This window comes from Hyperolius riggenbachi, chromosome 1 (genome assembly GCF_040937935.1).
Source record: "Hyperolius riggenbachi isolate aHypRig1 chromosome 1, aHypRig1.pri, whole genome shotgun sequence".
NCBI lineage: Eukaryota > Metazoa > Chordata > Amphibia > Anura > Hyperoliidae > Hyperolius > Hyperolius riggenbachi.
This window is the reverse complement of record NC_090646.1, coordinates 517,732,121-517,755,732: the sequence shown is the minus strand read 5'-3', so window position 1 is coordinate 517,755,732 and position 23,612 is coordinate 517,732,121. Positions and strand designations below refer to the sequence as shown.

At 42.5% G+C, this 23,612-nt stretch overlaps 1 protein-coding gene across 2 annotated transcripts in view; it reads left to right on the top strand.

Annotated features, from left to right (window-relative positions):
- Positions 1–23,612, top strand: part of BCL7A (BAF chromatin remodeling complex subunit BCL7A) — a 37,453-nt gene that overhangs the window by 5,762 nt on the left and 8,079 nt on the right. Inside the window, exons 2-6 of one of the 2 annotated variants that reach the window (XM_068244829.1) lie at positions 7,455–7,536; positions 9,263–9,325; positions 10,947–11,043; positions 15,023–15,187; positions 23,187–23,305. In XM_068244829.1, the coding sequence (XP_068100930.1) occupies positions 7,455–7,536; positions 9,263–9,325; positions 10,947–11,043; positions 15,023–15,187; positions 23,187–23,305 (526 nt within the window). The remainder of the gene's footprint in view (positions 1–7,454; positions 7,537–9,262; positions 9,326–10,946; positions 11,044–15,022; positions 15,188–23,186; positions 23,306–23,612) is intronic. The other variant, XM_068244838.1, reaches the window with a different exon arrangement.

Sequence of the window (23,612 nt, the reverse complement as noted above, 5' to 3'; positions counted from 1 at the left end):
CTGTGCTATGCAGGTACAGTACCGGTAAATTGGTTTTCAAGACTTTTGCAAGTCAAGCATAACATTTTATTAAATTTTGGCTTGTTAAGCAATGTCTTGGAATACAAGTACAGTATGTATACGTGGCGCATGTCATCACGTCTGAGCTGATGATGCTTCTCTTTTTGATGCTGCAATATTGTACTTAAAGGATAACTGAGATGACATGTGACATGATAGACGTGTATGTACAGTGCCTAGCATACAAATAACTAAACTGTGTTCCATTTTTTTCTTTCTCTGCTTGAAAGAGTTAAACATCAGGTATGGAAGTGACCTGGTCAGACTATAGCATAACCCTCACTGATGAGTAATTACAGCCATAAAACACTTTCCTGTCAGTAAATGGCTTCTGAGAGCAGAAAAGAGATAAATGGGGTCAATAATTCATAGATTTGAGCTCTGGCATACTTCAATGAAGGTGTCATTAAACAGAGACAGTGAAACCGTAAAAACGTAACTAGTTTTAAATATAAAATAAAACCGTGGGAAATCTAAAGTCCTTTTTAGGAGGAGGATGATGGCTACAATTGTTTTTCTCATCAGTTTTTTTTCACCTCGGATGTCCTTTAAAGAGAACCCAAGGCGGGGTTCTTCTATCGCAATCCATATACAGAGGCTGGGTCTGTCTATAGAGCCCAGCCTCTGTTGCTAGTTAGTTCCCTCCAAAGCCCCCCCTGTGCGCCGTCAGACCCCATAAATCACAGCCGCGCTATCCGTCTGTGTTTACCTCACTACTGTCAGTCTCGGCTGCTCCCCCGCCTCCTGAATCGCTCCGGTCCCCGCCCGCGTCCCTTCCCTCCAATCAGCAGTGAGGGAAGGGGCGGGGACCGGAGCGATTCAGGAGGCGGGGGAGCGGCGAGATTGAGAATAGTGAGATAAACACAGCCGGCTGCGACACGCTGCGTGTAGCCAGCGTGGCTGTGTTTTATAGGGTCTGACAGCGCGCAGGGGGGGGCTTTGGGGGAAACTAACTAGCAACAGAGGCTGGGCTCTATAGACAGAACCAGCCTCTGTATATGGATTGCGACGGAAGAACCCCACCTCGGGTTCTCTTTAAAGAACTGAGAGGTATAGGGAGGCTGACATCTTTATTTCCTATTTACCTCTTCGGGACCAGACAGCTCTGACCCATTAAAGGACATCCTAGGAGACCCAACAATATTATGCTTTACTTACCTGGGGCTTCTTCCAGCCCTTCAGAAGTCTGTCCCTCACCGTAGTTCTGTGCTGCAGTCCTCCACTGTCCCCTCTATAATGATCGCCGACCTGTCAGGTCTTTGGCTTTTGCGCATGTGCATGCTCCTTCGGCCAGGAGCGCATGAGCAGTGGCTATGTGATCATTATGGAGGGGACAGTGGAAGATTGATGACCAGCACTGGAATACTTTCAGATGTAGCTTTATTCACATAGATTACTGAATAACGTCAGCCAACATCCATATATGTTAGATGTAATTATAGTTCATATAGTTACAGCTCATGCTGCTAACAATAGATGGACCACCTGGTGGGATTGACAGTGTCACATTGTAGTTAATCTCTGGCACAATGGACTGTCGCTGTTTTAGACGGTTTCTCCATCCTTTGTCAAGTGGTAACGCCTTACCATTATCACTTGACAAAGGACAGAGACGCTGTCCGAAATGATGCAGTGTAAAGCTATAGGTCATCGATCTGCCAATGCTCTTGCCCAGCTCCCAATTGTTTTACATTTTTCATCCTGTCTGATCAATACTTTTGATTTTTAGTCAAAATCAATCAAAGATCGATATGACATTTTGAGGAATAGATTCCCGGCAGATGACTAGAATCTGCAAGGAATCGATTGAGAAAATTGAATGTATGGCCACCTTTAGTGTTAGAAGTAGATAGAGGTAGAGGTTCAGTGTGAGAGACAGGATAGGTAAGCAATTAGTAAAATATCAGTAAAATGACATATGCTACTATCTGTACAATCATAAAATATTTAATATCACCGATATTCTACTAGCGGCTTCATCTGATGGACAAATTGCCACACACCCCTCTTTCAGCGTACGCTCTCACTGACCTTCTGTGTACATCACCTGTAAACCTAAACAGCCTTCCGACAGAAAACCTTTTTTTTTTTTTTTTTTTTTTATCATGTTACTTTTATTATTTTGTCTGTGCAGTCAATAAACAAGGAGGTGGTAGTGTGTGGCTGTTACATGCATGGTTACAGAGTGGAATCACCGGGTTACAAGAGGACACCTTGTGATGGTGACCTGAATTGACATTGCTGTGAAATTTTCCTTACAGGAAACTTAGAACTGCTATTTGCCTCAATGTTGAACTGATCTTTGCCTTATTTCAGCAATTTGCCAAAAGATTGACCATTTAGAGCCTAGGTTCTCAACACTTGGTACACATACCCCCAGGGGTCTTTAGAATTAAGGGGGTATTTCAACACACTGTAGTCAATATATTATGACAATTTTTTAGACTAAAATAATGTACAAATAAATCTGAATAGTTAATTAAAAGCATCAAGGAATGATAAGAAAAGTATTTATTCACCATTATGGAGCACACCTTTCAAATATACAGGATCTTCTAAAAAAAAATTAGCATATTGTGATAAAGTTCATTATTTTCTGTAATGTACTGATAAACATTAGACTTTCATATATTTTAGATTCAAATACACACAACTGAAGTAGTTCAAGCCTTTTTTATTGTTTTAATATTGATGATTTTGGCATACAGCTCATGAAAACCCAAATTTCCTATCTCAAAAAATTAGCATATTTCATCCGACCAATAAAAGAAAAGTGTTTTTAAAACAAAAAAAGTCAACCTTCAAATAATTATGTTCAGTTATGCACTCAATACTTGGTCGTGAATCCTTTTGCAGAAATGACTGCTTCAATGCGGCGTGGCATGGAGGCAATCGGCCTGTGGCACTGCGCAGGTGTTATGGAGGCCCAGGATGCTTCGATAGCGGCCTTAAAGAGACTCCGTAACAAAAATTGCATCCTGTTTTTTATCATCCTACAAGTTCCAAAAGCTATTCTAATGTGTTCTGGCTTACTGCAGCACTTTCTACTATCACAGTCTCTGTAATAAATCAATGTATCTTTCCCTTGTCAGACTTGTCAGCCTGTGTCTGGAAGGCTGCCAAGTTCTTCAGTGTTGTGGTTCTGCTATGAACTCCCCCCCTCCAGGCCCCTCTCTGCACACTGCCTGTGTATTATTTAGATTAGGGCAGCTTCTCTCTTATCTTTTACAAGCTGGATAAATCCTCCTCTGAGCTGGCTGGGCTTTCACATACTGAGGAAATTCAGACAAGGGCAAAGCTGTTTGCAGGAAGAAAAGAGCAGCCTGACACTTCAGTGCATGAGAGATGCAGGGGGGAAGAAACACACAAATAATCTCTTGAGATACAAAAGGAATGCTGTATACAGCCTGCTTGTGTATGGATGTATTTTCTATGTGTGGACATACTGTACATCAACCTACTTCCTGTTTTGGTGGCCATTTTGTTTGTTTATAAACAAACTTTTAAAAACTGTTTTTAACCACTTTTAATGCGGCGAGGAGCGGCGAAATTGTGACAGAAGGTAATAGGAGATGTCCCCTAACGCACTGGTATGTTTCCTTTTGTGCGATTTTAACAATACAGATTCTCTTTAAGCTCATCCAGAGTGTTGGGTCTTGCGTCTCTCAACTTTCTCTTCACAATATCCCGCAGATGGAAGCATGAACCCACTTTTGAAACAGAGGCAGAAGCGCCTGACCTGGGCTACAGAGAAGCAGCACTGGACTGTTGCTCAGTGGTCCAAAGTACTTTTTTTCGGATGAAAGCAACTTTTACATGTCATTTGGAAATCAAGGTGCCAGAGTCTGGAGGAAGACTGGGGAGAGGGAAATGCCAAAATGAAGTCCAGTGCCAAGTACCCACAGTCAGTGATGGTCTGGGGTGCCATGTCATCTGCTGGTGTTGGTCCACTGTGTTTTATCAAGGGCAGGGTCAATGCAGCAAGCTATCAGATTTTGGAGCACTTCATGCTTCCATCTGCTGAAAAGCTTTATGGAGATGAAGATTTCATTTTTCAGCACGACCTGGCACCTGCTCACAGTGCCAAAACCACTGGTAAATGTTTTACTGACCATGGTATTACTGTGCTCAATTGGCCTGCCAACTCTCCTGACCTGAACCCCATAGAGAATCTGTGGGATATTGTGAAGAGAAAGTTGAGACGCAAGACCGAACACTCTGGATGAGCTTAAGTTCACACTTGCGGTTCGAGTCCGCAAGTGTCCGGGGGCCGCAAAGAGACTGTACGGGTCTCTGCGGTGGCCACAAGTTGCGAATCCGGAATGTATCAGTTCCGGCTACAATAAAGTAGCCGGAACTAGATACATTGCAGTGCCAGAAAGGCACCGCAAGCATGGGGGATACCGGCGTGTAGTCCGGGCCCCCCAAGTGGCATAGGACCGGTGCTGGAAACATCCGGTCCTATTGCCAGTGTGATGAGAAACATCCGTTTCTCATTGCACAGCATGGCCGCATGTTCGGGTCAGGATTCAGCCCGGGTCCGCAGCCGCACGGGGACGGACGGCAAAAATGGAGCAAGTTGGAAAAAAGCCAGATCATCCCGGAGCTGCGTTCCCGGATCGGATCCGGTCGGTCGCACGAGTGTGAATGGATACATTGATTAACAATGTATCCATTCACGGAGCGTTCCGGGAAGCCGGACCTGGAACGCTAATGTGAACCAGGCCTAAGGCCGCTATTGAAGCATCCTGGGCCTCCATAACACCTGAGCAGTGCCACAGGCTGATTGCCTCCATGCCACACCGCATTGAAGCAGTCATTTCTGCAAAAGGATTCCCAACCAAGTATTGAGTGCATAACTGAACATAATTATTTGAAGGTTGACTTTTTTTGCTTTAAAAACACTTTTTTCTTTTATTGGTCGGATGAAATATGCTAATTTTTTGAGATCGGAATTTTGGGTTTTCATGAGCTGTATGCCAAAATCATCAAGATTAAAACAAAAGGCTTGGAACTACTTCAGTTGTGTGTAATGAATCTAAAATATATGAAAGTCTAATGTTTATCAGTACATTACAGAAAATAATGAACTTTATCACAATATGCTAATTTTTTGAGAAGATCCTGTACATGCATCAATGTGTATTATTATTTTTCTAACAAAAAGGCGTACTTGGTCAATGCAGTCAGGGTACATGCCATAAATATTAAGCAATACTGATTTAGAAGAGACAATTAGGTTAGCAAACACATTGCTTATGCAAATGAGGACCTATTCAAGCAGTCAAAATCATATTTAATTTGACAGACAGGACTAGTTTTTACTACTAGTTCAATGTTGGCACTCATTTATCCGCTGGGCTAGTTAGCACTAGTAACCATCAATTAAAATGCCACTTTTCCAAATTTGTTGCAGAATTTTTTTTGCAACTGGCAAGATGTGTAAAGTGACCTGAGTGTTTTTTTTTTTTTCTTTTTTTTCTTTTTCTTTTTTCCTCTTTCTTAATAAACCTCCCCATAATCGAGGTTTGTAACCATGTACCATGGTGGGGGTGTATCATAACATCAACAGGGTGCTGTTCCTATTGCCCCGCAGCCTGCATGAGGTTTGCCATCTTATCCACCTAACCAGCAATATCAGGAGGGTGTTGATGCCCCCCTCCCCAATGACACACACGATTATGAACAAGGGGTGTGTGGGTTTTTTTGTTTTTTTTTTTAACGCTTTGGGACCGGCCGTAGTTAATTCTACGTCACCCTCTTGGCTACCTAGGCCTGATGTGGCATAGATTTAACGCTGCCTGATCCCTTGCACAGGACGCTATAGTTCTTCCCAACCGGCCCAGATCTCTGCTGTCTAAAGTTCTAAACACAGACAGCAGAGCTCCATATCTCGGTCAGGAGCCATTTTCATTGCCTCCTGATCACTGTGAGCCAATCATAGTGATCCGAAACAAAAACAAAACAGTTAATGCAGTTGATTCATAGTTTACTCAGTCTGCAATGATTAAGCAGTGCGAGTGTTGTATACTTTTTTAGTATCCTTAATATTCCCTACCTTTTGGCGGATGGTCTGTCATTGCTCTCTCTCTAATAAATGTCCTATGTCATTGACAGACCCCTTAGTGAGGACTACATTTCCTTTTCCAGTTGGATCTGCTCTGCTCTCCTATTCTGAGTGATGGTCAGTGTAGCAGCCACCCATCAGTAGCCCTTTACTCTCTAATGCTACATACACACTTGAGATAAAAATCTTTGGAAAAGGCAAGATCACAGACCAATTTTACCCCATTCCATGTAGTATGAGAGCCATACGCTGCACAGTCTATTCTATTGAGCTGAACTCTCCATCAGATAAAAATCTTTGCAAGATGCTGTACACATTCAAAAGATCAGTATCTGCAAAAAAAACTGTTCCTGCAAAATGCATTCATAGTCTATCTGATATCTGCAGATCTCAATACACACCTTGTTTAACAGACATTCATCTGCAGATCAAATCCACCAGGATGGATCTTCGGATCTGCAGAGGATTGTCTGATCTGCAGATGAATGTCTGTTAAACAAGGTGTGTATTGAGATCTGCAGATATCAGATAGACTATGAATGCATTTTGCAGGAACAGATCTTTTGCAGATACTGATCTTTTGAATGTGTACAGCATCTTTGTGTGCAGCATCTTGCAAAGATTTTATCTGATGGGGAGTTCAGCTCAATAGAATAGACTGTGTAGAGTATGGCTCTCATACTACATGGAAGGGGGTAAAATTGGTCTCCTCCTGCATGCTCTTCAGCCACATTGGCATGCTGGGGCAAGAGTGGTTGTTCTGTTGGCTGAAGCAGTGCCTTCTCACTGGCACCTGATCCGTCCAAAACCTTTTATGCATAATCTAAAATGTATTACCGGTAAATGCATAAACAAACTGCCCAAACTTAGGTTCATTGACACCGCTCTCCTGCAAGATTATACTGAACTTGCCTTTCACTGCATGGGGAAAACCCACAATCTGCTTAGTTTGTATTGGTGGTAGCGCTGTTCCATACATTTCATGGAACCATGCAGCATGCAAGGGTCTCTAGAGTATTTTTTTAGCTGGTTTTTGTCATCCTTGATCAAGATTTACAGATGTAAAACTGTAACCTAATCCTCTGATAATTGTATCCGCTTTCCTCCCCTGAACAAACCTTTATTCCTATTACTAGAAAAAGCACTACTAATATAACTTCTACCACCACCTATCAGTGTATGGCCACCTTTACATGTTACCAGTTGTTTGTGTTGGACCGTTGAGCAATAAATAACGCTATGCACTATGTACGGTATATGACATGTTATACTACATAGTTACATTGTTTTTCAGTTACTGCAACTTTTTTTTTTTTTTTTTTCCCAGGGAAAAGAAATGGGTGACGGTTGGAGATACTTCCCTTAGAATTTACAAATGGGTGCCTGTCGCTGAGCCTAAAGTGGATGATGTAAGATATTTGAACATTTCCTTTTACTCCTATAAAACAAAACATTAATTTCTCTTTGCATTCCTCATCTCACATGTCCAGACCGCAGGTAAATTTTTTTCCAGCACATTTGAATAGTAAGAAAAAAAAGTAGGTCCACTAAACCACCCTATCTAGTTTATTGGGTTCTGTAACTGATGCACACAAGCAACCAGTCTAGCTGAAGTTCAACAGACCATGTGACAATAAATCACATGGAGACTGTTAACCTTAAAGTGTACCTGTCACTAAAAGCACACTTCACTTACTAGATGAGGTACTTGTCCACATCTCCAACCAATTATCACACATGTATGCAGCAATAAGCCTGCTTCTGCTCTGTCCCATGTAAAATTGAAGTGCTTTTTTTCAGTTCACTGAATGTGTTGACTAAAGAAAGCTGTAGATGATGATTTACTTTATAAAGTTCACCCCATTACATGGCCAGATGTGCTGTGATAGTTGCATGATGTGAACAGATCCAGAAGAAAGGGGTAATGATCAGATTTATGCACCAGTATAAACAGATGTACGTTCGTCTCATTAGCTTACACAAATGGCACAGTACAGCAGTTATTTGGCTGGTAGAAGGGGACCATATACACACCGTTGATGACCTATTCCATGAGATGATTGGGCATAATGATATTTCCAGCAGAGGGTAAAATGCCTGATTCATACAGACAAGTAAGCATGTTCACAGGCTTACATCACCAATTAATTTAATGTTAATATAACTCGTATAACTCGGGCCTTCTTATCATTGTAAGTTGGTGCAACAAGTTACTATTAGTTTTCAGAGTGTTTTTCTCCTTCCTGTCCAATGCTGCTACACCTGTACAGGATTTTGAGATATTCAGTGATACTTGGAGATGCTCAGCGAGCGATCCGGCTTGCATACACATTGTATTCAGCTTGGAATTGGCCCAGTCAGTCAACAGGAAGTTACTTTGTTCCAATCCCCACCTGCACACAATTTGTATTACATTTGCATACAAGTCAGGATGATTACCCTTACCTCATTGACCATATCTATTGATTGTTCACCTATAACTGGTAGATAACTGGCACTAAGATGCAAATGAAAGTTGTATGAAGCTTGCTGTAGGGCCAATCTAATGCAGTCGTTTAGACTGGCCTATTTGAGGCTTCATACGACTTGCAAGCAGGCTGAAATTTTGCACATCTGGGTGACCAATCAAATTCACCAATTCCACTGTCAGCTGTAAACAACAAGACCATCAACATGGCTTCCAGCAGACTGGGATAATCGGCACAGTAGATACTTAGATTTACCAGTTCAGCGAACTGTTTTTCAACATAGGAATTTCACCGCCACATTTTCATAGTAACGTATTTTATGGGTTACTATTTCCTGCACTGCGTGGATAGTTGTGCTTGCAGATTTGATGTCTATAGCAGTCATTGTTCGTGGCGTTTGTGTGGGTGAGCATAGAGCTTACTGTGCCATAAGAGCATGTACCTGAGAATTGTGCTGTACCTGGAGATATTTGCCATCAAATTTGCAGCATTTATTATGCTTTTTAAAATACATGAAGAGTAACTAACTTTTTATTTTGACTTTTCCTTGTCTCCTTTCAGTTGGTCGTAATCTTTGCTGTTGGTGGGAAATGTGTTGATCTGAAGTTGTTTTTTTGTCGGCAATATACATCCATTTATTCATTTATGTACATTTCTTTCCCTTCAGATTGAGTTGAAAGTGACAGATGAGAATTCGGGACTTCTGAGGCGACCAAAACCCTGTGGAAAAGTCAGATACTGCCTTTTCTACCACTCTTTGTATTTTTGTATTGTAATAGGGAGTGGGACTATTACTAACCAACTAGCATGCCTGTCCAAGCATCTTTCTAACATTTATTGAGTTGTGTGTACTTGGCTATCAGTGAAAAAACTCAAGGGTAACCTAGAACTTTCCTATACACGTGAATTGTGCTGTGTGGTGTTGTCGGCAGATATAAATGGTCTTCGTGAGCTAAATAATAAAAACTATGCATTGAGTAATCAGTTGCAGGTTGGCATTTAACATTGTGGAATGCTTAAAGCTGTCTCTTCCGGATTGATGTGTCCTATTCAGCTGTTGTAACAAATGTTATTAATGTAACATTGGCAAAGCTACTAATATCCCATTCTGCGAGTTATTTTGCTGTTACAGCGGTTGTGGCTGTTCTCAAATTATTTTGTTAAACAGTCACAGATTCCTGATGCATGGAGTCCTTGGGGTACAAGCCCGTTTATCTCGGATTTGCAGAGATCAGACTACTCTTATTCCTATATTGGCTCCTGTTGTAGAAATGGTAGATCTACCGTAATATTGCAACATTTGCACTATGTCTGTGTACTTGTGGCTGTTAAGGTTAATGCACTAAGAGCTCTGTCTTTTGCTCACTTCTTCACCCTACAAACTAGCACATTCACCCTAAACACTACTTCACAACACCATTTTGCTGCCATTAGCTGCAGATTAGTTGTGTAGGACATTGGTTACTATTCACATGGTTTACCAGTTTCAGGGACATAAAGGAATGATTTGCATATTCAGAAGTGATGCATCATGGGTGATCTTTCTCTCACATTAAGATGAATAATTTAATAATTGTGAATACCTTCTGTTTTAAGATGGCACATTTTATATTTACTTGTGGTTTACCGGTAATAACTGCCCTCTAGACAGTTATAGAGAACCTGAGGTGGATTTTCTAAATCTTACTAGGACACAGAGGCATGTTCTCTGCACAATGACATGCCTCTGTGTCCTTCTATTGCCGCTGCCAGTCCCCCCCCCCCCCCCCCCCCCCCCGCGCAATACCGACAGGCTAGCGACAACCTTATTGTTGCTAGCCTTCTGTTTACCTGCAACTTGTCAATCATGGCTTGTCCGCATTGTGCCCCCCCCACATCATCCATTACATGGCTCCGCATTGTGCCCCCTCCCCCCCCCCACCTCATCCATGGCTCCCCCAGCTAGCTTCCTCCAATCGGAAGCTAAGCTGCAACCCGGAAGTACTTCCTGGGTTGCGTCTTGGCTTCCGATTGGTGTAAACTAGCGGTGGGGGGAGCAATGTAATTAAGGAGGCAATGCGGACGAGCCATGATTGACAAGTTGCAGGTAAACAGAAGGCTAGCGACAATCAGTAACTGTTCTGTAGACAGGAAGTACTGATTTTAGTTGGGCCAGGTCTGTATCCCACATAACAGTGCTTACCAGTAATTAGTATAATTAGTAAGCTGCCGCTGTTGTGCAGCTCCAATGTCTTGTCTAGTTTTCATTCTCTTCATCCTATCTATTTTCTCTTCTGTGTCTCTTGTGGTTTTGGTCACTAGATATTTTTGTGTTAGGAAAATAACAAGTCTAGTAATTTACTGTCTTCCAGAAGACCAAAAACAAGAAAAAGGCAAAGGATGAGAAATGTGGCTCAGAACTGACCACACCAGAAAACAGCTCTTCCCCTGGGATGATGGACATGCATGGTGAGTGTAGAGGGCTGCATATATGGGCACACTACATTCTGTCTCACACTAGGAGTGCCTGAAACCTGTTAGGGCTGGAACCCACTAGAGCGATTTTCTGAGCGTTTAGGGAGCGTGATAAATCGCTAGCCATTTCTCTAAACACTCTGCCAATGTAAATGGATGGTGCAAATTCCACAGAAGCGATTGCGATTAGCAAAATCGCAAACGCAGAACATGCAGCATTTTGTTAGTGTTTGCACTTTAATTTAAAGTAATCACTGGCATAATCGCTCATCAAAACTTGCACGGAGCGATTTTGCTAGCGTGTTAAAGTTAATGTACACAGTAACAAAATTTAAAAATAATTGAATGGACCAATCAGACTTTAAAACGCTAATCACCAACTGCTGGCAAATTGATTACACTTTCTAAAAGCGCTCCCTAAAACGCTCATGAAATCGCTTACAAACTGCTCATACAAAATGCTAGTGATTGCAATTAGCGATAGCGTTTTGTAGTGAGTTCCAGGCCTCCTATTGCTATGTAAATAAATTTCTGATTAGAATTGCTAAAGAATACAAAATGCCTACCATAGGGCTGATTTTGCAGACAAATGTATCTGTAATGCTGGGCATACACGGCGCGATAGTTCTTATCAATCTTCAACCATCTTATGGCTCGATTGATAATATCCAACCTGTCCGATCACTGTGGGAATCGATGCCCGCGCGGACGAGCCGGCATCGCGCCAGCGGCTCTATTCCGGCTCATAAACGCGCCGTGTATGTTCAGCATAACTGGAGCAGAAGTGGAGCAATTTCCTAGAGCAACCAAATAGAATTAAAAACAATTGATCTCATTTAAGTTTTCCAGTAAGGCAGAAAAAAAAGATATGAACCAAAGCCTTAAAAAAAAAAAAAAAAAAAAGTCAAGTTTATTTAGAAACTATACCAAAGTTTACAAACCTTTTTCAGTAGCAAAATGTAGATGTGATCTTAAAGAGAATCTGTACTCTAAAATTCTTACAATAAAAAGCATACCATTCTATTCATTATTTTCTCCTGTGCCCCTCTGTGCTGTTTCTGCCACTCTCTGCTGCAATCCTGGCTTGTAATTAACAGTTTTAGGCAGTGTTTACAAACAAACCAGCTTCTAATAGGCTCAGCTAAGCATAGTGTGTGAGTCATTCAGAGTGTGCAGGGGGCCTGCAGAGGGTGTGTATCGCTTCTACCAATCACAAGCAGCCCTGCACATTCCACACAATCAAGCCTTAGGCCTCTTGCACACTGCACGCGATTCCGATTCAGATTCCGCTTTTTAATCAGTTTTTACATCCGATTCAGATTCTGATTTGCAGTTTGCTCCTTGCACACTGCAAATCGGAATCTGAATCGGATGTAAAAACTGATTAAAAAGCGGAATCTGAATCGGAATCGCGTGCAGTGTGCAAGAGGCCTAAGGCTTGATTGTGTGCCTTAGCCCGACAAACAGGACAGAGGAAAGATACATTGATTTATTACAGAGACAGTGCAGTTAGGAAAGACTGCAGTAAGCCAGAGCAGATTAGAACAGGCATAGGAACTTATAGGATAGAAGAACTAAGGCTGAAAAATTTGTTACAGAGTCTCTTTAAGGTGGCCACTAATGATCCAATATTTTCATCCAATTTTACCAAATCTATATAGTCTAATGGTGGCCATACATGGTACACTTTTTCATTTTTTTTTTCTATTAGATAATTTAATTCAGTTATTCAGTTAGATCGAATATAAAGATTTTTCCAGCATGTCCGATCAGATTTTTCTCAAATGGGATAATCGTTTGAATTTCTTGCTCGAAAAAAAATATATTTTCAACATTCCTTCGATCATTTAGATCGAATAAATGGGAAAATCAAATGTTTTTATTGTATCGTGTATGGGCACCATAAAGGTGGCCGCTAAAGATCCAATCTTTCATCCAATCTTACCATATCTAATATAAGGTAACTGTTTTTAAATTATCCATAATATATATTTACTCAATTTACCCTTATACTGCATAGATTAGGTAAAATTGTATGAAAAAGATTGGATCATTAGTGGCTACCTTAATGGTGCCCATAAATTGTACCATTGTTTTAATTTTTTTTCCAATTAGATAATTTTGATTATTCCGTTAGATCGACTATAAGATTTTTCCAACATGTCCGATCAGATTATTATTGAAAAAATGGGATAATCGATTCTTTTATTTTTCTTGATCGAAAAAAAAAATGTAAACATTCATTCGATTCGATCGTTTTGGTTGAATAAATGGGAAAATTGAGTTTTTTTTTTTTTTTTTTTTTTTTTTTTTTTTTGTACAGTGTATGGGCACCTTAAGGGTAAATTGAGTGATTATATTGAATGGATGCAGATTTGTGCAAATGGTTTAACTATATTACCCTGAAAAAGTTGGAAGAGGTACTTAACCCCTTGTCTATCCAAAAGCAGGATGCAGTAAGTTTATTGAATTCTGGCAGCCATTTGTTTCCCTCATGGGGACATGCCGTATTGTGGGAGTGCAAGCGATCTCGGGTTATAAAAATTTGTTTTAGATTAAAGGTAAGGCAGCAAAAATGAGAGATGCCTGGGTTACCCTTCAAGATGTTATGCATGGGGTCTTAATGCCTTTATTAACAGACAAATACATTCTTTAATTTATGTAGCATCTCCATGTTTATAATACATACAAACTATAATGAACCCAGCATAAGTACCTCTGCTTGTTGAGAACCTGTCGCCTGCAGGGTTTGGGCCTCGATCCCTCAGGAAAGCATTCGTGGCAGAGTTATGTACAGACGTATCCCCAGCCTGCAGACTGGTGACCTGCTCTGTTGCTATGGGGAGGGAGAAAGGCTGACAGAGTGGGCAAGGTTAGGAGAACAATGCCTGTGCTTGGCTGAATAGTTTCAAATCCAGTAGCAAAAATACCCGGTCTGCCATAATGCTCTAGGAGGAGGATTCCACGTAACTAAACTGTGTAGGCCAGGGGTCTCACTCGTGGCCCGCGGGCCATTTGCAGCCCTCGATACAATATTTTGTGGCCTGCGATGGCAAAAGCTTCCTTATAGTTCGCTTCAGTGCTCCCAAGTAATCCGCCGCATCCCCGTCGCTAAACGAGGGCTGCAGAGCCCCCAAATCGCCCGGGGGGCAATCCGCCGGCATTTCCTGGAAGGGGCAGAGCTTTCAGCTTCAGCTCTGCCCCTCCTGACGTCAATCGTGGCGCATCGCTGCCTCTGCCTGCCCCTCTCACTCTTCCTTCACAGGGAGAGGCGGCGATGCGCCGTGATTGACGTCAGGAGGGGCAGAGCTGAAGCTGAAAGCTCTGCCCCTTCCAGGAAATGCCAGCGGATTGTCCCCCCCCGGGAGATTTGGGGGCTCTGCAGCCCTCGTTTTGTAGCGGGGACACGGCGGATTACTTGTAATGGGAGCACTGAAGCGAACTATAAGGTAAAATAGAAATGGGCAAAATAGTTTGCTTCAGTGTGAATTTGATTTTGAAATAAAAATCAATGCAAGGGGGGGGGGGAGAGCTGCTGATTTACTTTTTTTTGTGAAATCCCTTATGCGGCCCAGCCTCATCCTGACTTTGCCTCCTGCGGCCCCCAGGTAAATTGAGTTTGAGACCCCTGGTGTAGGCTGTGACATTAGTGAGAGACAGGGTTATATACCAATATGCAGCAATCTATAGATCTAGACGTGCGTTGCTGCTGAAATCAGGATATTTCATGTAAAAGCGGGTATCCTGAATAATTTACTACATTCTACTAAATGTCAGTACAGTGCCTCTTTAAATGTGGCATGTCTCCCTGTTGAGCCAGTATGCCTTGTCTGTGCAAATAAGCTAATTTCTGAAGATAAATAGCAATGGTAGGCCAAAATATAGGAGTGTATGCAACATATAAATGCTTCACTGCTCTATCTACAAAGTACTTACTGATATGAGGGCTAATGCACACTTTTTCTCATTTCAGATGATAACAGTAACCAGAGTTCTATAATAGATGCATCCCCAGTAAAGCAAGAGAACAGCAGTAATTGCAGCCCTGCTCCTGAGAATCTTAATACACAGGCGGACAGCACCGACATGAAGTCTGAAGAGGCGCACTCAAATGCCAGTGAGCACCAGGACTCTGAAGGTGGTACTCCCAGCTACAATTCTGACAGTTAATTTATTGTTGTAGAAGCTACTAAAATGTTCTAGATTTCAGGTGGTTTATCTGCCTCCCCTGCAGAAAAGTGCAGTGCACAAAATTAATAAAATGAGTGGTTTACATAAATTCTAGTTGGCACACACAGAATTTGTTGGAAAACCCAAAAAGTTTTGTTGCCTTGAAAATGTTTTGCCATTAATAAAAGCAATGGGGAAAGGAGGGTGGTGACTAACTTGACAAGAAATAATTTGCTAAATTTAGGAAGCACAAATTAGTCTGCGAGTTCAACAATAAGCCAGCTAACTGTATTTCAGTTATCTCCTGGTTAGACAGCCCTGTTAGTGATGTGTAAGAAGCACACTGTATGAGTTGGCTTTCCTCTGCATTGTCATACAGGATTTCCCGTTGAGTCCAGGCCCATCAAAGGTTATTTTCACATCACCAAATTTACCTTTATCTTAATACTTTACAAGCTGTCCTTGGAATGGTCATGTGCAGTCTACGCAGAAGTATGTCATCCCTTTTGCCCACAAATAACACAAAATATGTTCCCTATAGCCATTTCATTTTATGCTGTAATTATTACTTTCCATTTATCGTATCACAGATGCTTTTTTTTCTTACACAGTCTTGGGTGCACTGATCTAATTCTACTGGTTTCTGATTGCTGCAGTGTATGGGATTGTGCTGGCAGTGGACAGGGCTGTCTGTGTTGGAAGGGTAAAGAGCAGTGCTGGACAGACACTTTTTTTTTTTTTTTCCCCTACCAGTACAGCCCCTTATTTACTTTTTTTTTTTTTGCCTAATTACAATATTCTTTGTAATGTATAAATTGGACAATATCATTTTTTTATTTAGTGTCAATGGGTTTGTCTGTCAAACTTCCATCTGGTGGCCATGATTGTCTTTGGACTGCAGCGTTACACAGGCAAATAGCAGCAGTTTAACATCATGCATGTCAAGTGGTGGTGTTACTTGGCAACATGTGATTGCTGTGCACAACCACTGCTGTGCTAAGATGTGACTCCAATTAGGGGGCTGCCTCTCCACTTCCTGTGCTGAGTGCTATCAAGTGCCCGGCCAGTGCTCTGGAGCAGCTGACAGACAGGTGGTGAATTTACTGCCATCGGCTTATGATGTGAAAAAGGCCTTAAAGAGAATCTGTATTGTTAAAATCGCACAAAAGTAAACATACCAGTGCGTTAGGGGACATCTCCTATTACCCTCTGTCACAATTTCGCCGCTCCCCGCCGCATTAAAAGTGGTTAAAAACAGTTTTAAAAAGTTTGTTTATAAACAAACAAAATGGCCACCAAAACAGGAAGTAGGTTGATGTACAGTATGTCCACACATAGAAAATACATCCATACACAAGCAGGCTGTATACACCCTTCCTTTTGAATCTCAAGAGATCATTTGTGTGTTTCTTTCCCCCTTCTGCTCTCATGCACTGAAGTTTCAGGCTGCTCTTTTCTTCCTGCAAACAGCTTTGCCCTTGTCTGCATTTCCTCAGTATGTGAAAGCCCAGCCAGCTCAGAGGACACTTTATCCAGCTTGTAAAAGATACGAGAGCAGAGAGAAGCTGCACTAATCTAAATATCACACAGGCAGTGTGCAGAGAGGGGCCTGGAAGGGGGAGTTCATAGCAGAACCACAACACTGAAGAACTTGGCAGTCTTCCAGACACAGGCCGACAAGTCTGACAGGGGAAAGATACATTGATTTATTACAGAGACTGTGATAGCAGAAAGTGTTGCAGTAAGCCAGAACACATTAGAATAGCTTTTGGAACTTGTAGGATGATAAAAAACAGGATGCAATTTTTGTTACGGAGTCTCTTTAAAGGGGTGTTTACCTTTTGTATTGTGTGCTTTTCACAAACCTTTGTATGTGTGTTTCTTGATGTCCCGATTGTGTGTATGTATCTATGCTATCCATCACTGTCTTTTTGTATGATGTACAGTAATACAGATTATGTTGGAGTAAGAATAATCCTGGACTTTTACATTTAACTAACATTAGAAATGTCACTTAAGAGCATCGTAAACATACAATCTCCTGTACTAGAGAAATCCACTAGCGTAGTTGCTGATTTATAAATTACGCAAATAGTCAGGATGCCGGGGTCCTCACCCACCCAGGCTTCACACACCTGGTCCGCCGGTGCTCAGACACTCCGTGGCTCACCACTCCAACATGTTACGATAACAAAAATATGAGGTCGGCACTCCACTGGCGATAATAAACTTGCGTTTATTCAAAGAGTTGCAAACACATATTTTTGTTATTGATTTATAAATTACCACAGAACCTCATTTTGTCTGGGTTTATTGTGGTAGAAAAGAATAAATGACTTTAATAAACTCCCTATCTATAAAAGATCCTTGTTGTAGAGGCCTGTGCGGAGACCTGGCTCACAACCTGCTTTGCTAGTGAATCTGATGCCTGCACCTGACCCACAACCCACTTTTTACATTGTAAGTCTCACTTCCCTGTATTGATTTAAATCCAGTAACAGTCTTGCTCAAACAACAAATGGCAGAAAGAAGCACCCACACCCCATCCCTTTCTGCTAGGATGTGCAGAGCACAATTAAAGTGGCATTGAGGATCATGAATTAAAAAATTATAAAACAAACCTGCCCTTAAGGGAGGTTTGTAAATGGTGGTGGGTGCTTGAGGGAGGAAAGTATTTTATATTCAGGGGCTGTTCCTTGTTCTCTGTCTAAATGCACAGCTCCATCTGCGGAAGGTGCAGCTCATAGATGCAGTGCGGAAAATGGTGCAATTACTTCTGTAGAGCTGGATACACACGTCAGATGAAAGTCTTTTCAAACCGAGGAACCAATCTGCCGCATCGGTTTGTCAGGGAGGTTTGAAAGGCATATCCTTTTTAAACCTGCTGTACACTCGAGATGTCCTGAACGGTTCGCCCAGGCGAACTTTAGATGGTTCGCGTTCGTCGGAGAAGGCGAACTTTTGCGGAAGTTTGATTCGCCCTATAATGCTCCATTGAGCAGAACTTTGACCCTCTACATTAGTCAGCAGGCACATTGTAGCCAATCACACTACACTCACTCTTGGCGCCCCCCCCCCCCCCCCTTATAAAAGGCAAGGTTTTCCTTTCGTTTTACTCACTCGTCTGCCTACAGTAATTAGTTAAGGGACAGACTCTGCTAGGGAGAGTTTAGTTAGGCTCTTGTAGGCTTGTTCCTAGCTGATTGTTATTCCTTATTCCTCCCTCGCTCCCTTTCGGCTTTTGACATGCTACAAATTGTTAAGCAAGCTAATTTTTCTTTCGGATTGATCAAAATGGTACATGCTAGGCTGGCTTCAGCATGTAGTGTTGGTGGTATAGTGGTTGTCAGTTACCTACCACACACTGCAACCTGGGTTTAATTCCCAGCCATGGTATGTAAGCTGGCTTTTGAAATACTACAATTCCCTGGATGATGAGACCCTCCTCCCGGAGAGAGGGATTCCTGATGTCATAAAGCAGTGTAGGCCTGCAATTGAACATTCAATTACATTTCTGACCTTAAAACACTGCTTTGTAGTAAATACAGAATTTTTATCTGGGACTTTTGATGTGTATTTTACTCACATGTCTTCCTCCAGGTATTAGACCCCTTGAAACATCTTTTCTATCATTTTTCCAGTCAGCAGAAATTTCTAAATTTTTAAGTTCGCCTTCCCATTGAAGTCTATTGCGGTTTGCGAAAGCTCGCGCACACCGAACCTTCCGAGAAAGTTCGCAAAAAGGTGTTCGCGAACCAAAAATCGGAGGTTCGCAACATCTCTACTGTACACATGCAAACAATCAGTTCATGCAAAAGACCCAAGAAAATTTGTAGTCTCTTTACTTCCTCCTTTTTCACGCATGCGCTGTGCACACAAATGTTAATAAAACATCTGGAGATCACTCATGCACACCTTGTTCAATGAACATTCTCTAGCTCTAGATGAATCGCCCAAGACATCAGATAACTACAGTTGAAAATGAAATGTCGTTAATGCATCAATTTCACAATCAACAAATTAAATAATTTTTATTCATCAGTACCAGTTAAAAAAAATGATATATATGGTTTTTATATCAACTAAATCAGTCACTTTTAGAATCCTTCATAGTCCATTTGAGACATCAACATTTATAATATTATTATAGCATTTATCTGTTCGCTTCGGTAGTTCTTAGCTGAAAAATTGCAGTTGTTGACATCTTTATAGACAGGTAGAACTTTCTCCCCACGCCTACCCTTTCAACTGAGCATGCCCCAGTGTGACTAAATGAGTTCTGGCAATCTATGAAAAATACACATCTTCAATTCTATGCTGGCATGTTCCTAGTTGGCCTTAGAGATGTACCAGTATGAGGGGAGCTCTCTGCTTGTATTAGAGACCCTGTACCGAAAAATAAATCCCCTTAACTTGGGAGGGGGAAGCCTTAGAGTCCCAATGAGGCTTCCCCCTCCCCTGCAGCTGCAGGCAATCCAGTGCTGGCTCCCCCGAAGGGTCCCGCAAACCTGGCTAGACCAGCTAGATTTTTTTTTACCTTCCCTGGCTCCAGCGGGTGGCGCTGTTGCGGCTCTCAGCACAGAGAGAAGTGATATAGCCGATCTCCGTTGGGTCTGCTCTACTACACAGGAGGCTTGCGCCTGCATAGTGGAGCGGCCCCACAGCGATCGGCTATTTCCGCCTATCTCCTAGCGGAGAGCTGATACTGCGTCTGCGCTGGAGACGGGAAGGTAAATATTTTCATCCCCGCTGTTCGGAGGGGCAAAGCGAGACCGCCATGGGACACAGGACGACGGCGGAAGCTTCGATCGGATCCGGAGACTTCCCCCACCCGAGGTGAGTAACCCTCAGGGGAACTTTTCTTAGCCCCGCATACCGCTCTGTGGCCCTATGAGTCCCCCATAATAAATATTTTGTACCAAATGACGTTAAACCCTTTAGCTAGCCAGTTCAAGTAGATTCCTGCCCCCCCCCCCCCCCCCCCAGATCCAGTGATCGCGCAGCCTCCCGGCACAGCTCCGTTCGCTCTATGGAGAGGATCAGGTTTGCTCAAGACGTCATGATGTCGGCGACGTCATATGTGATTCTCCCCATAGTGAAGATCGGAGCTGTCTGGGGAGGCTGCGCCGATCGCTGGATCCAGGCTGGGTAAAGTATAAACGGGGGATCAGTGAGTGCCGGGCATTTGTACTAGCTAGCTTAGTGCTAGTTAGAGGGTTTTCGGCCGCGGGATCTCTGGGGGGGGGGGGGGGGGGTCTAGCAGGCAAAAATAGCAAAACCTGAGCGGCGTAATGCTCAGGAGGTTGAAGGAGCAGCAGCAAACAAGTGGGCAAGTAAATATTATGGTTCCAGCAGTCATAGCAAAGTTTGGGAAGCAAAAGACACAATTGTCTTATGCTTGTTTTCACTGCCTGCAACCCAACCTGCGGCCAGATTAGGCCTCTTTTACACTGTACACTGAAAAAGTGATGTTTTAACTGATCGGTTGTTCCATAGTAGTGCATTGTGTAAAAGTGTCCGTTTTTCAGTGTACAGCGTGAAAGAAGCATAACCTTCACCTGGGCTGCACATCAGTGGTCCAGAGGCAGTGTAAAGGAGTCTTAACCTCCTGAGCGTTACGCCGCTCAGGAGGTTTTCCGGTTAGAGTGCTCCTGAGGATTGTAAAAGCTTTCTTGCTCCCACAAGCTGTAGCTAGCACTAGGCTAGCTAGCATAAGCAGCCAGCACCCTCCGATCGCTGCCGCTCCCCCGATTATACTTTACCCAGCCTGGATCCAGCGATCAGTGCAGCCTCCCCGCACAGCTCAGGTCATCACTATGGGGAGGATCGCACATGACGTTGCCGACGTCATGCGCAGACCCGATCCTCCCCATAGAGAGACCGGAGCTGTGCGGAAAGGCTGCGCCGATGGCTGGAGCTAGGTAGGGTAATGTATTAAGTGGCTGGATCGGCGGCGATCGGAGGATGCCGGGCACTTGGACTAGATAGCCTAGTGCTAGCTACAGCTTGTGGGGCCATGCATGGATGCAGGGCATGCATTCTCAGCCTAATAGAGGTGGTGCATGCCTGAGCGATTAACCAGTCAATTGCAGCATGTTTAGGGATGCGCAACCCCCCTTCCTTTTCCTAATTTTGTTAGTTTGTAACTACCAGATTAGCTGCTCCCAGCCCATACTCCTGAGTTTCCGGTTTGCATGGTAATAGTAGTTATGCATATGTTTTACATCTGATTTGAATGCGAATTGTGCAGATAGCTTATTAGAGGTGCTGCTCATGTGACCGGTTTGTCATTTCAGATGCAGCCTGTTGTGGTATGCGCTGGCCCTCTCCTCAGTGTCTACAGCACACCAGAAACAAGCAGGCGGCTAATCTTGTGAGATTTGACAAAAATGTCAGTGACACCTGATCTGCTGCATGCTTGTTCAGGGTCTGTGGCTAAAAGTATTAGCGGATCAGCAGGATAGCCATGTAACTGGAACTGGTATTGTTTAAAAGATAATACATATGGCAGCATATGACATTGCACGTAAACCGCACCAGTTATTTCAGAGCACAGTGTAAACGAGGCCTAAACCAATACGTACACTCAAACGTGACCCGCATTTCTGGTAAAACACTCTCACACTCTCTCTTGCGCTTGTTGTGCCATGCAATTTGTTCTAAATAAACAGGTGTTTAGTGGAGGAGGAAATGCAGAAGAAAAATAGAGCAACTTCACTGCATTTCCTTTAACCTGTTCTTACATATGTAAGAGCAAGGATCTGCTACCCAAAAAAGTTTATAAGGAGCTTCAGTTTGGACCTTCATCTTTGGCTGCAAAGGACCTATCTTTTGGCAGGAAATCCCAGTGTTTCTTCACTCTCGCCTGTCTGTGGTAAACAGAATGGTGTCTTCTTCGTCCCCCTGAAGAGTTGTGCAAAAGTCCCATATCTTAGTATTTCAGATGTGATGAAAAATATACAATAACCATTCACTTGCATTGAAAACTCTGTCCGACTGATTTAACAGGCAGTTAAAATATGCAAATTTGTGATCTTTTAAAAGCTGTGTTAACTCTTATAAACAAGCCAATATTACACCAATGCATGGTAATCATTAAGGCAATAGTTTAGGTAACAAGTGTGGTACAGACAATGCTGTTCGACTAGAGTGTGCTGTTCTGTGGAGAGGGGAAGCGGAGTAAACAATGTCCTGTGGCATAGGGTACGTTGGGCATATCTATTTTTCAACCTTTTTGTTTTTATGCTAGTAAACAAACAAGGCGACAAAACTTCAAACCAGCAGGGACAGTGCTTATCATAAGAAACTCCACTTACAATCTCATTGACAGGGACATGGTTATACATCTGAAGTAAGGGGTTGACTCTGAGCCTCAGACATGGTATTACATGAATCCTCCACATCCTGAAACATCTCAGCATATCTGTAGAGCCAGAGTTAGATGTTAGAGCCCATGGCAGTACTAGAACTACATAGATATTAAGTGAATTAACACTTCAGGAGCAAACTAAAATTCAATCACGCTAAAGCTAATCTATTCTACTAAGAGTAATATTAAGTTTAGTAGTCACTGAAACATAACATTTTAACCCATGGATCCCATTTGCCAGCTACTTGGAGGGCTGATTTGATTTACAAAAGTCACCTAGGCTAAACGTCATTACACATGCTAGATTCTGGTCCAAAAATGGCTGACACTATACCCCCCCACCCATTTACAGTAGAGATAGGCAATAAAATGATATGACTCAAACTGTACGTAGCTTGGAACTTGGCTAATAAAATGCACTACTGCTGGAGGCGTATACAATTTGCATAGAGGCTGAAATTATTAACCTTTCATTGACCCATCTCTTATTCTTAGTAAAGTTACAAAGTGATGTGACTGAAGACCTTCTGCTGTTATTGAACAATTAATGTAATTTTACCTTTCTCTGTCATTAACTCTGTTTTCAAAACCTTCTCAGTTACTTCAGGACAAAATTCTCAGTCTTCTGTGGAGAGTTCACTAGTAAATTCAGAGAAAATTGAACCACAGTCATCTGGTGATAAAGAAGCATCTACAGAGACTACAAAAAATTCTCAGGTAATCATCGCACAGTGAGCATGGAGAACAAATGGACAAGCACCAACCACAGTCAAATGTTGCAGTGTGCTAGGGGTACATAGAATAGGACTACCACACATACTAGAGCACACCCCACATGAGAGCACCAGAGCAACCTATAATAAACCAGTATTAAAACGATGAAAATCCCACTATGGCACTCAGATAAATTGAATACAATTCTTTATTAGCCTTCCAGGGCTAGCTGCTACCAGGGCCTCTAGCATGCACCCATCAGAACTCAGCCCATGGCATGAAACAGAGGGACCCTGAGCAGTGGCTAAAA